The sequence below is a fragment of the Diorhabda sublineata genome, chromosome 9 (genome assembly GCF_026230105.1).
Source record: "Diorhabda sublineata isolate icDioSubl1.1 chromosome 9, icDioSubl1.1, whole genome shotgun sequence".
Lineage (NCBI taxonomy): Eukaryota > Metazoa > Arthropoda > Insecta > Coleoptera > Chrysomelidae > Diorhabda > Diorhabda sublineata.
The window spans coordinates 12,562,661-12,579,660 of record NC_079482.1 but is presented as its reverse complement, the minus strand read 5'-3'; the positions used below and the strand labels follow the sequence as shown (position 1 = coordinate 12,579,660).

Sequence of the window (17,000 nt, the reverse complement as noted above, 5' to 3'; positions counted from 1 at the left end):
ACCTTTAAAATAGAAGATAGGGTAGAATGTTTAGAATGTAAAATGTGGGCCAACGCCAAATGTGTTACAAAACTTTCATTCATACATTTGTATTAATTGCAATTCCGATGAAGACTAATCTGATATCAGTATGTGATATTGCTACCTCTTTATAAATAAATATATATTTATTATAAGTATAAATAATTTACTACCAGCTGTTATTTGCAAACGAAGTTTCTGTGTTTTTATATAAGGTTTATTATAAGTTCCTGTCAAAGTTATAAAAATTTTAAACGAATTAGTTTAGAATTATTATTAATTATAAGAAGACTATTTTGTTCATAAAGGTTTCAAATAATAAAAAATTTATTAATTATGGACGATTTTATCTATTTATTAATTAATTAAAATGAATGCTTCTAAATGTTCTTGATTTTAGGTCTCTTCTGTTTTAAAATTAGTTTTTTTAAATAATTTTTGAAAAAAAGTTACAATTTGACTTTTAGACTTTCCAAATTTCTATTGTGATAAAGAAAAGTTGGCTTGGAATGTGTGCCATTTAGCGTATGCTGCGACTGAGCACCAGTATATATAGTAGACTGAAATTCCATTGAATAGTTTTAGTAATATAGCAGAAATGTAGCAGTGGTAGGTTCACCATAACTAATGGTATTTTGAATGTGATCTACGAGGGAAAGTCTGAAAACCTATTGTTTTAATATTCAATTCAATGAATTCAGCCTTCTTGCTGCAAAATATAGCTATTTGAATGTATATCAAGTATTATGTGTATCTACTGTAGTATTAGGTACATTCAAACATTTCGAGATTTTACTGGAAATTTGGAATTGAACTGAATTAAAACCAAAGAATAATGCCATGCTTCTTTTCAATTCCGATTCGGATTATTGTGAAATTGAAACTGATCAATAGGAATGACAATTCCGATTTTTCACTTAAAATAATGTGACACGACATTTTTACACAAATTGCGTCAACGAACTTCGAGAAGGCGATTTTATAAAACGAATTACACATTAAGAGATGTTTATTAAATACATTGACAAAACAGAATCTACCACTATTACAAGTTTACAATATTTATATGTTTTACAAAATGCCTCGTCGGCGTTATACAATATAGCTTAATAAACAATGCTCATTAACGTAACTCGCAATATAAACAGTAGTAACTTGTTGTTAGGAGCTATTCTTTTCCAGAAAAATGTCTTTCATAAGTCTAAATATGTGCTTTTGTTACTTTCTTCTTTCTGTAACAAAGACGAGAATATAGTACTTGAAACTGTCACGACACTTATAATTGACTTAGATGTCAGGATAATTTTTGCTGAGTAGTTTTTGAAGATATAAGTATATCCATCAATGTATAAAGTTTTAAGCAATGATTAATTATCGAGATTATCTCAGTGCGAGATTTGATATCCATGAGACACAGAATAAGACCCAGATAGACATAGACGGAAAAAATTATAGAAACACGTAAGCCAGTAGTAACAAGTTCAATATAGACAAGACAGAAAGATATAATAAGATTGGCAAAAAGTAATGATAAACAAGAAGAAATTGAAGCTCAAAATTAGAGCGAAAAAAGACTGAGAGAAAGGTAAGAATTGGAATCAGAAAAATATTCCATCGAACAGACTAATGGAGTTAAAAAACAAAAGATATGAGGAAAAATGCATTTTAATAGAATACCAAATAACTATTTGCCTCATCCCCAGTCAAGTGAGATGAAGATAAGAAGTCAAGCGATGAAAATGGAAATAGGTACAATGAATCAAGTTACAAATAATAAAACAGAACAAAGAGAGTATGGAATGAGATCAGTAACCGTAGAATCATTAATTATAAATATAGAATTTATATATTAAAAAAAGAATTGAATAAATTGTTGTAAACATAGACTGACAGAAATATTGACAAGGTGAATAAAACGAAAAACATTTAATTACTTGTATTTGAGCATACAATTGTTTATTTTAAGATCACATCTGGAAACATAGATTTTAGCATATTTTTCGACAATTTCACGTTTACAATCAGTGCATGATTATGACTGACTGCGTGCTCGGCAATACAGTTTTTTGTCAATCCATGCTTTAACTATTGATGGTGCTCCTTAGAACCGATAAGTTCTCCTAGTTTGCCTAGCATACTACCTATCACAGTCATTACATAAACTAATTTCAAACCTACTCCGTTGAAAATACTTTCTAATTTTTTCATATAATAGAATTGAAAGGTACTAGAATATATTTCCCTCGTTTTCATTTTGATTGTGACGAACTTACTCTTGAGAAAAGATTAATCAACTTCTCTTCTATCAACCAATCAGAATTGTAAAGTACATCTATATGATCCATAAAATTATTTTCATTATTTTATGAAGATTGATTAGAAAATACTAGATTTGGGAAATAGTGGTATATATGAAATAGCTATAATGATTGTAATAGGTAGTTTGTTTAAACGAAACTTAAATTATTTTAAAAAAATGGAAAGACAAAAAATGCCCAGCATGCTGTCAGTTTAGTACCAGTTAGATGAAATAAAGTTTAAGTGTTTGTTTCATACAAATAATCACATGTTATTAATTCCCGACGTTGCCCAAGACGGTGTTCCAAACAGAATACATATAGTGAACTATAAAGTCTAAACATCATTATCAATGAATAAAAATTCCATCACCAAATTAATTTCTATTTATTTTAGAGTTACAAACGTAACGCTGAAGTAACTCTACAAAAAGCAGAAGACCAATTAACAAATCATCCCGATATTGTAACTTCTTTGCAATTGAACTCTGTTCATTTTAGAACGGAACATAAAACCCCTAAGCCTAATAAAAAACCTAAAAATAATCTAGAAGATCGGCTGTATATGTATTCATCTGCAACGGTACCCAAAAAAGATTCCTTATGGAAAAAAGCAGCTGATGCTGTAGGAAAGAAGAAGTAAGTTATCCAAATAATTTTGTACAGTTTTAGAATATTATAATTGGACGCAAACTTTTGATACTCAAAATTTTATTACTTTTAGACAAACATTAACACGTTCCGTGCGTTGCGGGGTCAATTGACCCCGTGTTGAACTTTCCACTAGTGCTGAGCCTGTAAGAGGTAAACTTTCAAAAATGCTCGAACTTGTTTCAGTTTTTGATTTTTTCAAAGGGATGGAATTAATATGGTTATATGTTATAAACTTCAATAATCTCTCAAAATTCGATAAAAAATAGAACGGGGTTAAATGACCCCAGGCCGCACTGAGGTTTAAAATTAGACCTCTAGTGCGGCACGAGGCCAAAAGACCCCGTGCTACTTTTCTCGAAAAATGACGAGTCACTCTTTTGAGACGGGTCTTTATTGTGCTTTCCTCTCATGCTAATTTTCTCGGAAATTCGTCCCCTTCCCTTTTTTGTTGCGACGGCCCTTTGTAGTGCTTCTCCCCCCTGCTTTTCTCTCTTCAGTCTTCAGTATCGTTTCGAACGTCCGAGTTGATAATATTTCGCGATGTTCTCACGTGGTCGGAAGTTAGTTGACTTGGCTTTATCGCTCTAAAATCCACCCTCCAGTGAAAGTGATTCAAGCTCTGATAACGGTAGTTATCTTCGAAAGGCGAAATTGGCAACATTGATGATTGTCAAATAAATATTGACGATCCCAATGCTACATCTTCGATGACTGGTGATGAATGGATTGAGGTAGATATTAATCCTGAATTGTTGCCGTTGCTTTGTAATCATGAGTTTTACGGTATTCCTGAAAATGTGAGGAACCCTCTTGAATTTTTCAAGCAGCTCGTAGTTGATGAAATTATAGATATGATAGTAATCAACACAAATAGATACCACAGCCAAGAACTATCTGATCTATCGGAAAAAGGTAAACTAAAAGAAAAATCTTGACTTCGTAAGAGGGTACCAGTTACAGCTGATGAAATTAAAAAAAAATTTCTATTATATTGTGGTTTGGAATCAATCCGGTACCTGATCTGAAAAGACCATGGTCCAAAGACCCATTTTATCATAATAGTTTTGTTACAAAAATAAAGCATAGGGACAAGTTTTTTTAATTCTCCGATGTTTTCACATTTGTGACAATCAGACAAGTATCTCGGATGATAGATAATCCAAATTGAGGCCCTTATGTGATAAACTTCTTCCCAATTTCCAGAATTCCAAGTTCCTTGGCGGGGACGTTTGTTTTTCCGCCAGTACATCACCAACAAGCGTCACAAATATGGAGTAAAACTCTATAAGCTTTGTACAGATGTCGGTTACATTCACAATTTTAAAATTTACTGCGGGAATGGGGATACCGTTGAAGGCGAATTGCATAAATTAACTGTGATAAAAAAGTTATTGGGAATGAACCTCGTTAAAGTTTATTGGGATATGGTCGCACCCTGTATGAAGATAATTTTTACTCTAGCTTGGAGGTGGTCGAACATTTGAAAGCAAATAAGACTAGGTATTGCGGAACATTGAGACATAATCAAAGAGGTTTACCAAAAAATGTAACAAGCCAAAAAGTCAAGAAAGGATCCATAATAGGGAAGCAGAAGAACGGACTCAGAGTTATCAAATGACGTGATAAGAAAAATGTCCTTATGATGAGCACAGTAGAAAATCATGAACTTCAATTGGTAGAAACAGGAAAAAGTCGTAAGGGTACGCCAGTCAAGAAGCCTCAATGTGTACTAGGCGTAGTGGTGGAGGAAAGTTGCATCATAGTTATTTTTTGAATCAGCAACCATCAATACATGGCTTATGTTTAACGAATGCACAGGGAAATCCGTACCATATCTGCAGTTCAAGGAGGTATTGTCAAAAGCATTAGCCCAGGAAGTAGAACAAGAAGTGTGGCCCAGTGCGGCCCAGGACACCCAAACGTATCCACACGGTAGCTCACGACGTTGAGAGGAAGAGAACAAAATGTTCAGGATGCTACGAGAAGCTGAGGAAAACGATGAACTCAAAAGAAGCTAACAAAAAAGTGAAAAAAGTTCGCACATATTGTTAGGAGTGCTCTACGAAGCCAGCTCTTTGTCTTTCATGCTTTAATGATAAACACGCATCAACGCATTAAACATATTTCATATTGTTTAATAGTTTCAATTATTATATTTTGCTTGTATTCAATTTGTATTTTTTTGCTTTCCTCAACTACTATTTTTTTAAAGCAATGTTAGGTGTAAATTAAATGTAAAAATATTTTGAGGTTACCGAACCTCACAAAAAAATTAAACTCATTTCTGTGTCTGTGTCTAAAATCTCATAAAATTTAATTTCAATAAGGGAAAAGGTGTCTTTATTTGAAAACAAAAATAATCTATTTACGAGTACAATTTCCATTAGGTTAATGAATTTTTGAATAAATCAATTAATGTCCTGCTGCTATGGTATACTGACCTAAACATATGAAGTGGAAAAACGATTGATTTTTCCTAAGTTAATTAATTTTTCAGCAAGCTGAATACGTTTAAACTAAGGAAAGAACACGGGGCCGATTGACCCCGTGACGCACTTGTGGATAGTTACTGCACGGGGTTAATTGACCACGTGTCGCACTTGTCAATGATTACGGATTTTTCTACTAAACGTGTTAAAGGGTAAGGGTGGGTATACAAATGATACTTGAGTTAGGTTAGGTTAAGTATAGTATAGAGTATAGATTAGAATATCTGTAAGAGTTTCATTGGCATTTTCTTGATCGGCCGAAGACATCATAAACAAAAATGTATTTCCTAATTTCTAAGCAAAATTTGAAGTTGCTAAGAAGTCAAAGATAGACGGAATTATACCTTCACCTCATTGATTTTCGATAACAATAGAATAAACTGCTTATCAAGGAAAAAGAATATAGTAGAGAAGTTAATCTAGACGACAAATATGACTATGACTAATTCAATAGCAGAAATTATATGAACGAAATAAAACAGAAATAATGTGGAGAGAGCCAGGAGATTGTACAAGGTCTGGCTATTAAATAACGAGACTGGTTACGAGAAAGAGTTTATTATAAAAATTATTCTAGATACGAATACTCTCCCTCAAAATACTCCCCTCCCCTCGCCGCACACCTTTCCATATGCTTTTTCCATTGATCGGAGCAGTGCTAGAAGTTTTCTTTGTTGAGTGCCTTTAGGAGCTCTGCCGTTTTTTGCTTTTCCGCTTCCATCGACTCAAATCGGGTCCTTTTCAAAGCAGATCTTTTTCTAACCTTTTAAGGATATCTTAGCAGACCCGTTGACGCAAGAGCTTTTGGTCAGGAGTCAGATTTTTTGGGACCAACTTCGCACAGACTTTTGTCACTTGTAATTCCTCGTGTAAAATTTTTCTAACCGTTTCTTTATCGGGGTCTACAATCATCCGGATGCCCATTCGACGATCTGTAAGTATTTTTTGGTTGATTTTGGTCACTGTTTCCGGAGTTGAAACAGTCACAGGGCGACCTGGGAGCTGGTCATTTTGAGTGCTCTCTCGGCGCTCGCTAAAGCGCTTACACCACTCAAAAACTCTCTCTCTTGCAACAATTTATAGCACTCAGTCGGAGTTTTTCCAATTTAATAAGAAATTTGAGATTGATACACACATTGATTGAAACACGTTCGTTTCAAATCTCTACTGCACAAATACTATAATAGTGACGGAAGCATGTTTTGGGACGTGCATAGACTAGATATCTAGATACCCAACGCAGTACTCGGTTTTACCCCAACCGTGAAGGGCGCGCTCTAAGCGCGCAATCTCGTTATTTAATAGCCAGACCTCGTACAATATACGGAAGACCGGGTATTTTAAGCAAAAGACTAGAAACATTGAGAGAAAGTCCTGAATGAGTTAAGGAAGAGAAACCGAAGGCATTATTCAAGATAAAATAAAATATATGTGATAAGATATAGAGAACGGTACATAAATAAAAATACAATATTACATTTTTCAAAAAGCATTAAATTTGAATAATTGTGAACAATGGTACAATATTGAAAATGAGAGAAATATAGAGATTAAAGAAATACTAAATCAGGCAATAGACTATATTGCAGCTACCAAACTTCGTAGAGAACTGAAATAGCTATAAGGAAACGAATACGACCACTCATATGAAAGAAGGTTTCTTATGGAGGGAAACGACATTGGAAAGTAAATAAGAGCAAAGAGACGAAGACATACTCGTAAGTTGAGAAAAAGACTTTTATATTCTAGTCTATTCATATTCATATTGAAAAAAAGTCATGTGAAAGTAAGCCGAGGAAAAGACCGACAACTAGGTAACGAATAAGACTACAGATACTCACCGAACACTGTGAAGGCTTTCAATCAATTTGCATGCTTTCTCATTATTTTCGAATTTATGAAATTTGTAATACTATTTTTGTAGATACTATAAGTTGTCTAAATCCATATGGATGGATGATTGCAAAAGTCATAAGTGGGTGAAATTGTTGAAACCAATTATCAGTAGGTACATTTATTCACGTAATGTGTTATAAGAAAGTGGCAGGATGGATATTATTATCACTTTAATGTGAACATCTGCACAGACAGGGCAGTGTCACTAATGGCTCTGTGAAACATGGCTATCGAGTCAAGACTGATTCAGGAATGCAACGTCCTTAATGACCTAGGCGGTGAAAGGGCTGAAGAAATCCCTTAATAGCTTGAGGAACACATCAAACTATAGCAAAAGAAAAAATAAAGAGGCAAATACTCTAATAGGTCTAATTACAGGGTATGGGAAAGTCAATTATAGATACAACACAAGCATGATCGCCGATACGAGCTGCCGGTTCTGTAGAGTGGAGTAGATATCTATGATAAATATCCTCATACAACTCGCAAGTTAATATTAACACAAATTATTACAACTCTGGAAAGTCTTTATAGACTAAGGCAAGTGGGGCCAAGGAGACTGCAAAGGAATTATCCTGGCCAATAGGACTGACAAGGCATCTGTATTCATAGTAATAGTGAAAGAATATAATTTTTCTTAGTTTAGAAGAAAATTCAACCTCTTTACTTTTGTAACTGTTAAATATCTCAATTTTTTCAGATTAACTATCAAATCCCGTTATAAAACGGCTCAATTTAAGCATCGGCCACCGTTGCAGCAAGTCAAGACTGAAATAACAGTTCCTATTGCACAAAGTATCTGTAAGATATCAACCAAAAAATCTATATCGGAGTTAAAAAAAGATTGTATTTCTCATCCCATTAATGATGATAATATTTCAACAATGATACAAATGGATGATGAAGCTAACGATAGAGGTAATCAAGAAAAAGATGAAACCAACAAAGAGGTAAATGTTCAAATAAATTACATCCATTCATACCACATTATTAGATGCTTATTTCCTTATCTAAAATTAATACAAACCAAAATGAAATTTGGCAAGTTCATCGGAGTTGATTTATGAATTTAAAGATTGTTGGGTTTTTATAATATTTTTATCAATTATAGAAGAGCTTGATGTGTGTGATTGTGACTTTCACTAAGTGATCTCGAGCCAAAAATTACAAATTTCAAAGTTTTCAAATAGTCACAAAATTTTTGTTGACAATAATAATAGGAGTTGCATAAATAAAGTTTTTTGGTAGAAAAACTAATATTTCATTCATTGGAAAAATATCTATTTATTATTTGTGAGATTTTTCGCAACAATTAACATACATATTTTTATGGAATTATTAGATAATTGCCTGATATTTAAGTGAAAAAATCAAAATAATTGAACATTTATTCACAACCCTAACTTGTATCTCAATACAATTGAGCAAACATATTCAATGGGAACATCGACTTTGCATGATTTAAGAAAGTTTTGGTAAATTTGACTTATAACTTGTTTTAAGTTTAAAACATGACTCTAAAATTTCATTCGATAAGCTTGGTCTATTCAGCCAAAATTAAAACTAAATTAAAATTAATTTGTAATTGTAATTGTAATTGTTCAGTTTATGCAGTAAATTATAAATTACTGGTAAGCCAATAGAAACTCCCTGTATACTGGTCCTTTTTGTCATACAAATGTGGAAAGCTCCTATCAGTGTTCCATCGCTTAAAGGACATTCAGACAATGCTTATTTCTATTTTTTTATATTAGTTTTAAAAATAAAACACCACGGCAGAAATCGGCGCAATAACGGGAATATTTCCATAACCAAAGAACAAGAATGTTGTAAACAAAATAACACCACTAATATAGACTGACATAACGTATTCTGTGCTCATAACCTCAAAAAATTAAGGAATTAAACTAGGAAGCTAAAAGTTGGCGAAGTCTTACTTTGATTTTAATTTAAATGGACTGTTAATTTTCTGCATGAACTAAAGGTACCATTTCAGTATCTTTCAACTAATAATAATTTAATTTGTTAGTTCAATGGTAATTTTTAATATTAGTTGCATAAACCAAGCTTTAGTTGGCTTCTTACTCTACTTTGAATTATATTCATGTGAGATAACTCTTGCTCGCATGAATATGTCGATCTCATTATGAATGCTAGAGTGATTTTGTTGGTAATAAGTAATTTACCGCTCTGAATCTCCTATAAAAAAAATTAATATTTCTTCAAATCAATTCTACCAAAACATAGGTCGGGTATCCCTTTCCTTGCATTCAATAAAGACATAAAACCGATGCCTAATCCTAGTTAATAGATTCAGAACGTGTTTCAAATATTTTTTTTTTTGAAAAAATTAATAATATTTGCCGACCCCTGGTCTAGTTTCAAGGTTCTGTTTTGTCGTTGAGATGACATTTTTGTGAAGAAGAAAAGTGGTCATATCTTCTGAAATGATGGTTTCCATAACCTTTAAAGACTATTAGAAGCTCATTGGACGATAGCTCTTGTAATCAGTTTATTACCGTGAGTCAGTTCTACATAATTGAAGACAAAGTGTTATTATATTCGCATATTCATTTCAACAATTTAGAAATTATCCTAAATCAGAAGATGCTACTTGATTCAGCGATGCACTGAGAACAATGAATGGCAGGAAGGTTATTGTTTCTTTGTTTTTTTTTAGTGAAAACTGTTAAGGTAAGCGTTCCAGATGAATCTTTGTTACGGGGCATTAAGTTTGATCCGATTTTAAAACTAACGGTATCGTAAATTTAGACTTCAAAGAAGGTCGTATATATACCCAAAATTTTATTTTGCTACCATGACCAATAATCACGAATCATTGACGACGAGTCAGTTAATCGGGAGAGAGAGTGTGTGAAAATTTTGGATAGTTGATAATTAACCTTAAAGAAATTAGTACTGGCATATATTTTTATATTATTGTTTCTACTGATATCAGTGCTGCTATAAATATCATGTTAATCGAAATATAAGTGCATACCCTTAAATTCCCTGACAATTCATCTCAAGTTGTCCTTTGTTATTGAATGTCAAATTTAAAGTTGACGATTCATTGTTAGCTGTTAGATACTGTTGTGACTAACGTACAGATTCGTTATACAAATAACAATTTCACTTCTAATAAAACAATAGACTTTTTCCGTAGTTTTGCTTTATAATATTTTGGCTTTATTTTTCATAATTATCTTGAATAATGTGATATTCTGATGGCATAACCACTTAAATCATTTTAAATTATCTTTGATTCTCTTTTCTAACTTTTTAATAGGTTGTGGGCTTTTCTTGACATCCATTAATTTCCAAAACAAGGTAAGTTTTATATGCATTTTTCATCCTTTTAACTTAAGTATCTCCACAGAAAAATCTTGGTACTCTTCTAATTAAAATGTTTGCACTCGCCATACGATCTACTGTTTCATTGAGTAAGTAATATACGCTCCTGTGAACCGTAACGTAAATGGCAAACATAAGGTAGATTTGATTTCATAGGGAATTTGCGAAAAGTTACTAACAATTTCAAATTAACTTTACTGCGGATGTATATTTTCAATAGTTTCTAAGCTAGTTCTCATGAACAGCTGATACCTAGTTATCAAATATCAGCGGCTAAACATAGCTTTTATTATTGTTCGTTGAATGAACTTCTGAGTTCATCATCATTCATCATTATACCGTTAAATCTCTTGGATTATTGTTCCTGCTTTGTGCGCCTAAAAATCCCTTTATTGGGGTAGATTACTCCCCTTGTTCTTTTTGTTACAGTTTTAAGTTGATCCTGGCCTCGTTTTTCAGCTTTCTCCATTCTTTTCTGTTTCTGCATTTTGCTTTTCAGTCTATTATTTTCAGCATTTTGGTGACTTCTTCAATTTGGTTTCTCCAGGTATTTCTTGGTCGGTTATTGTGTTATTCTCCTCATCATTTCTGTAGGTTTCCTTGTCCTGCCCCATTCAGTCTTTGTGCTTTTACTCGTATATACATCATTATATTTTCTCCTACGGGCTCTTCTTCTATTCCTTTATTTCTCTTCAATATTCTCTCTCCTTTTTCTATAATATTTGGCCCGACTGTAGTTCTCAGTATTTTTCTCTTGATTATCTTCAGATCTTCTTCCTTCTTACTTATCACTGTTATTTCTATAGCATACGCAATCACTTTTCTTATAATGTTTCTAGACTGACTTTCCTGCTTATTTTTCCAGTTTGTTAATTGCCTTTATTAGTTATTCTCTTATATTAGCCAATATTGTTATATGGTATGAGTATGCTATAGTATTTTATTCGTATATTTTTATTATTTAATTTGTCTCATTACGTTTTCTGAAATCATATTTAAACAGGGTTGGAAAGATGGATTCGCCTTGTTTGACTCCTTTGTTAATTTTTATTTCATTTGTTAGTGTTTCCCAGATATATTACTTAGGCTTTCGTAATATAATTTTTATTAATATCTTTAATTTTTCTATCATTTTTTATCTATTTATTTAGGCACAAATCTATAAAGACTATTTGTTCCGTGTGTGGATTCTGGTAATTGTGGATTGCCTTGGTCTAAACCCATGTTGGTAGTTTTCCAGTATGCTTTTTGCGTATGACTTATTAAGTTGGCGAGTATTTTATATGTAATGTTGAGAAGTTTTATGGCTCTATATTAAAATATTCTTTTTCGCCTTTGTGTATTGGTATAATTGTTGATGAATTTGTTTTTTCATTCGTTCTCTTTCGTATTTTAAACCTCAGCCTATATTATATCTTCTACAGGGAATTTCTAAGTTACTTATTATTTTTATTTGTTTATTTGATTTATTGCAAAACATCGGATTTTCTGCCTAATTTTTTCTTTGAAAAGTTTTTTGTAATCAGTGACAGTCATTTATTCAACTTTTTCTCAAAAATGTTTATCGCCAATTTATGATTTTTTGAATTATGAACAAGGCAAAAAAAATAAATTCAAATCACTATTATTTCCGATTGCACATTCTTCTGACAATTAACCCTTACAATTAGAAGCTTTGCAAATATTATGACAGTGGACAAACAATTAGTAAAACCTCTGTTACCAGCGTCCAGTTGTATCAAATAATCAGAAACTTGTATGAAAACGGAGAAATAAATTGCAATGAATCCTGACGGTTTCTAATTAATTGTGACTACTGTGAGTACGAAATCTATTGTCGATATAATTGTGAGACTTAAATGAATTAATAAAATAAAAAACGACACCTTTCAGCATTTATGGTCTCTAATCTCCAAAAACCATTTCTGCTACTATACTACGGGGGTAAGAGAAGAGTGATTTTTTCAAAGGCACTGACAGGAAGCTTGATTTGAAAATAATGACTTTTATTCCGATTAAGTTATGATTTATCACGGCTGAAATTCGTGTACTCTCTTGAAAGTTTCATGGAGGAAATGGTTAGACTGTGACTAGTAACTCTTCTAAGAAACAGTATCAAGGCAATTGAGAAACATTAGTTTACATTACATTCTCATTCTCAAATAGTTTAAGTACATAGGTTATCTTTTCCGCCAAATAATTTTATGGGCTTATCCAAACGTAATAGCTACATTGTTAATGTAATTCAGAGGATAGATACAATACGCTATTTTTTAATTAAAAAGGTTCTTTATTCTGTTTATGATTCCCAAATTAACAATACATATAAAAATAACAATATAAAATGTGTATGCCGATGGTCTGGCGATCTTTACATGTATTGAGTGCGTCTGAAGTATTAAGCTGGCTCCTTGTTTCTTCAACATTATCCATACATTTTCGCTCTAAAAATAACTTTGTCCCTAATATATGTTTATGATTCCTAGCATCTTTCGACTGGGTTATCTCTGAAAAGCAGCTGAAAAACAGAGTTTCAAAATCGACTGGGGGAATATTTTTCGAGAAAGCAACATGACTGACGTTGTTTTATTTGATATTAATTATTATTATTATTATTATTTTGAAATATTCTATACATTTGTGATGAATAAACGTTTGGAGTTGAACAACCTTGTTATATGGTTAGCGACCCATGCAGAAGCCTACACCCACTATCTCGGATGTCTTCTGCGCGATTTGCGTCTTTGAGGCTCTTACGAAGATCGTTTGGCAGACAATAATTGTAAAAATTTGTAGAGATTTTTGTTATAAAGTCTTTAATAGTGGGTATATCGGCTTTGTTATGTAACCACGTGTTTCTGGGTAGTTTGGGATAGCAATTATATTTTATCGCCATCCGTAAACACTTGTTCTGTATCACTTGCAGGGAGATGAAATTGTGTTTGGAGCCGTTATAATAAACTGGGGCTGCGTATGTGAGTATTGGACGTATGATCTGTTTGTATATAAGTATTTTGTTTTGGCTTGTGAGATTACTGTGTCGGCATATGAGTGGGTACAGTTTGCCCATTGCAATCATGATATGTGCTTTTGCATTTGTGTTGCCTTGTACAGTATACCCCAAATATTTCAGGGTGTTACTAGGTGTAATGAGGTGTCCATCTACATATAGCTGAGATTGCAGTGAGCAGTTTTTTCTAGCTATTCTCCTGAGTAATAAATACTCTGTTTTGGATGCATTAATGGCTAATTTGTGTTCGTGTAAGTATGGTATAATTTTTGTGTTGATGTGATTTTGTGCGATGTCTAATGCGTGATCTGGATTCTTTGCTGTCGATACAAAACAGGTGTCGTCGGCATATATGGCGGTAAGAAGTTGCGGGGAAGTTGGTAGATCATGGATAAATATGGAATATAGCAAAGGAGATAACACAGAGCCTTGTGGTACTCCAGCTTGTATTGAAAATGGTCCAGCTGTGTGATTTTCTATTTTAGTGAAGAATTTACGATTAGTTAGGTATGAATTTAAAATTTTAATCAAATAGCTTGGTATACCTAATTTGATTAATTTGTGAACTAATCCCTCGGGCCATACGGAGTCAAATGCTTTCTGTATGTCGATAGTGACCATAATTGCTTTTTCTTTGTTTTGGAAGCCTTCTCTAATATAATTTAAAACTCTGATGATTTGAGCCACTGTGATGTGACCGCTTCTGAATCCGTATTGCTCGGAAGGTATAGTATTATGTTTATCTATGAAATTTTGTAATCTTTTAAGGATTATTTTATCAATTACCTTTGCTATATTATTCAGTAGGGAAATTGGTCTGTAGCTATCCACATAACATGGTTGTTTGTTAGCTTTGATTATTGGTATGATGTTGGCAATCTTGAGCATATCCGGGTATTGACCAGTTTTAATAATGAAATTTATTATGTATGTAAGTTGTACTATTGCTTTTTTTGGTATATTTTTGAGTAAAATGTTAGGTATCCCGTCTGATCCCGGGGCTGTTTTATTTTTTAATTGTTGTATTGTGTTGTAAACTTCTGTACAAGTTGTTAAGTTTTGTGTATTTAAAGTGTTTAATGAATTCAGGTATTGATGAACTGATTGTGTGATATTTTGATGGTATTGTGTGTGTTGTGAATAATTTATAAAGTTGTTTTGAAAATACTCTCCGAACTTTTCCGCTATTTCGATTTCATTAGTAAACGTATGTCCGTTACTAATAATTTTATTAAATTTATTTTGTTTGAATCTGAGACGTTTCGCGATTTTCCATAGCGAGTTGTTTTCTGGTTGTAAGGTGTTCAAAAAATTGGACCATTCGTTGTTTTTGTGTTCTTTTATCAAGTTGTTTATTGTGTGTTGATAGTGTTTTAGTAGTGAATGATCGTTATCGTGCCTAGTTTGTTGCCATTTTCTCCTTATTTTGTTTTTCTCGTGTATTGTTTGTATGATGTGATCTGGGAGAGTATTATGGAATTGGGTTTTTGGTTTTAATATAGTTGATTGATTTCTTGCTGTGATGATAATATTTTGAAGATTTCCAATTATCTTTGTTAAGTGTTGTGTATTTTCTATTTTGTCTGTTATTGTGATGTTTTCATTTATGTGTTTTCTAAATCTCTAAGTCTGTTAGTGTTTTTATTTTGTATATGTTGTTAATGTTTTTCCCTATGGCTATGTCGAGTGTGCTGGGAGTGAAGTTTGCGTATGGAAAATGCGTTGGTTCATCAGTATTGATAATATATAATACAATCAGAATTGTCACAAAATTTCAAAAGAGTATTTCCGTTTTTATTAGGGAGTTTAGCGTAATGATCCCACAGTGGATGTCGACAATTGAGATCACCTACTATCAGAACTTTGTTGTGTGTTTTTGTGATATTGTGAAAGTCCAATTCTTTTAACGGGAGGATTATAGACACCGACTATTTTAATTTTATTATCTAAGAGTATTGGGATATGCTCAATTGATGTATTATTTTGTTGCAAGAGGTGGAAATTTATGCCTTTTTTGATTAACAATGCGATACCACCACCGTTGGCATCGGCGGGGCGGTCTTGTCTAATGAGACGATATTCTGGGTTTCCAAAGTTAATTGATTTATTTGGTTTAAGAAGTGTCTCAATAAGAAAGAAAATATCTGGTTTGTGAATGTCGAGAAAATGTCTGATGAGATGGAGTTTGCTATAAACTCCACGTACATTACAGAATATAATTTTAAGATTAAATCGTTTTTGAAATACTGTTCTACCACCTACCTGCCTAGATGTCATAGTTGTCTATATTAGTAACAAAGTTATTGTAGATCGTGAATTTCTCCATTTTATTGTTTGCCTTCTTCATTTCCTCTAGTAGATCAGCAACGGCTCTGCTAAGTTCGTCCAAATTTACCAAGGAGTGAAGTTCTTTGAACATGTTGTTCAGCTCGGTGAATTTGGTTATATCGTTGTTGGGTGGTCTGAGTTGAACGTTTGTTGTTTTTGATTGTATTTGAGGCTGTTCATTTTGGGGGGTTGTTTGGGGAATGTTTTTGGATGGGAGGCTGGGAAAATCTTCATTGTTGTTTCTTTTTGTCCATGGGTTGTTTGTTGGAATAGGAGCTGGGATATATTTTGTGGTGGTGGTGGTGGTTTTGGATTTTAGATTGATTAATTTCTTTTCTTCAAGCCATATTTTCCTTTTTATGAATTCTGGACAAATTTCTGCGTTTGCAGGGTGGTCTCCTCTGCAGTTGGCGCATCGGGCAGGAAGCGATCTTTCTTTAACACATTCCGGTGTAAGATGTTGCCCCGCGCATTTTAGGCATCTCGGCGTTCTACCGCAATTTGAGGTAGCGTGGCCCCAGAGCTGACAGATGTGGCATTGTATGATTGATTTGTTTTTTCTTCTATGTTCCCATACAACCCTTGTGTGTTCGATTACTCTTACCGTTTTATTCAGGTAGTCCAGAGTAATTTTGGAGTCTGTAATAACTAAATAAAGGGGGCGACCCTTCGTTGTCATACGATAAATGTCCTTAATTTGAATTTTATGAATTTTTTCAAGCTCTTCTCGGATGTCAATGATGTGTAGCCCTTCTGCTAGGCCTCTTAGTACGAATGCGTGTGTTTTGTCTTCTCGTCTGGAGTAGGTGTGAAATTGAATTTATTCCAGTTTCAGTGTTTTTTTCAAATTCTCAAAGTCGCTAGCATCTTTGGTGAATACGATTGTTGAATTGTTTGTGTACTTAAGTTCGAATGGGTTTTTGACTTCTTCTGTTATTCTGTTTACCATAT

The 17,000-nt window shown here is 33.0% G+C and overlaps 1 protein-coding gene across 1 annotated transcript in view; it reads left to right on the top strand.

The window, feature by feature from the left end:
• The window catches only part of LOC130449017 (uncharacterized), an 81,267-nt gene that overhangs the window by 16,120 nt on the left and 48,147 nt on the right, over positions 1-17,000 (top strand). Inside the window, exons 6-7 of the mRNA XM_056786649.1 lie at positions 2,716-2,957; positions 8,058-8,307. Of these exons, the coding sequence (XP_056642627.1) occupies positions 2,716-2,957; positions 8,058-8,307 (492 nt within the window). The remainder of the gene's footprint in view (positions 1-2,715; positions 2,958-8,057; positions 8,308-17,000) is intronic.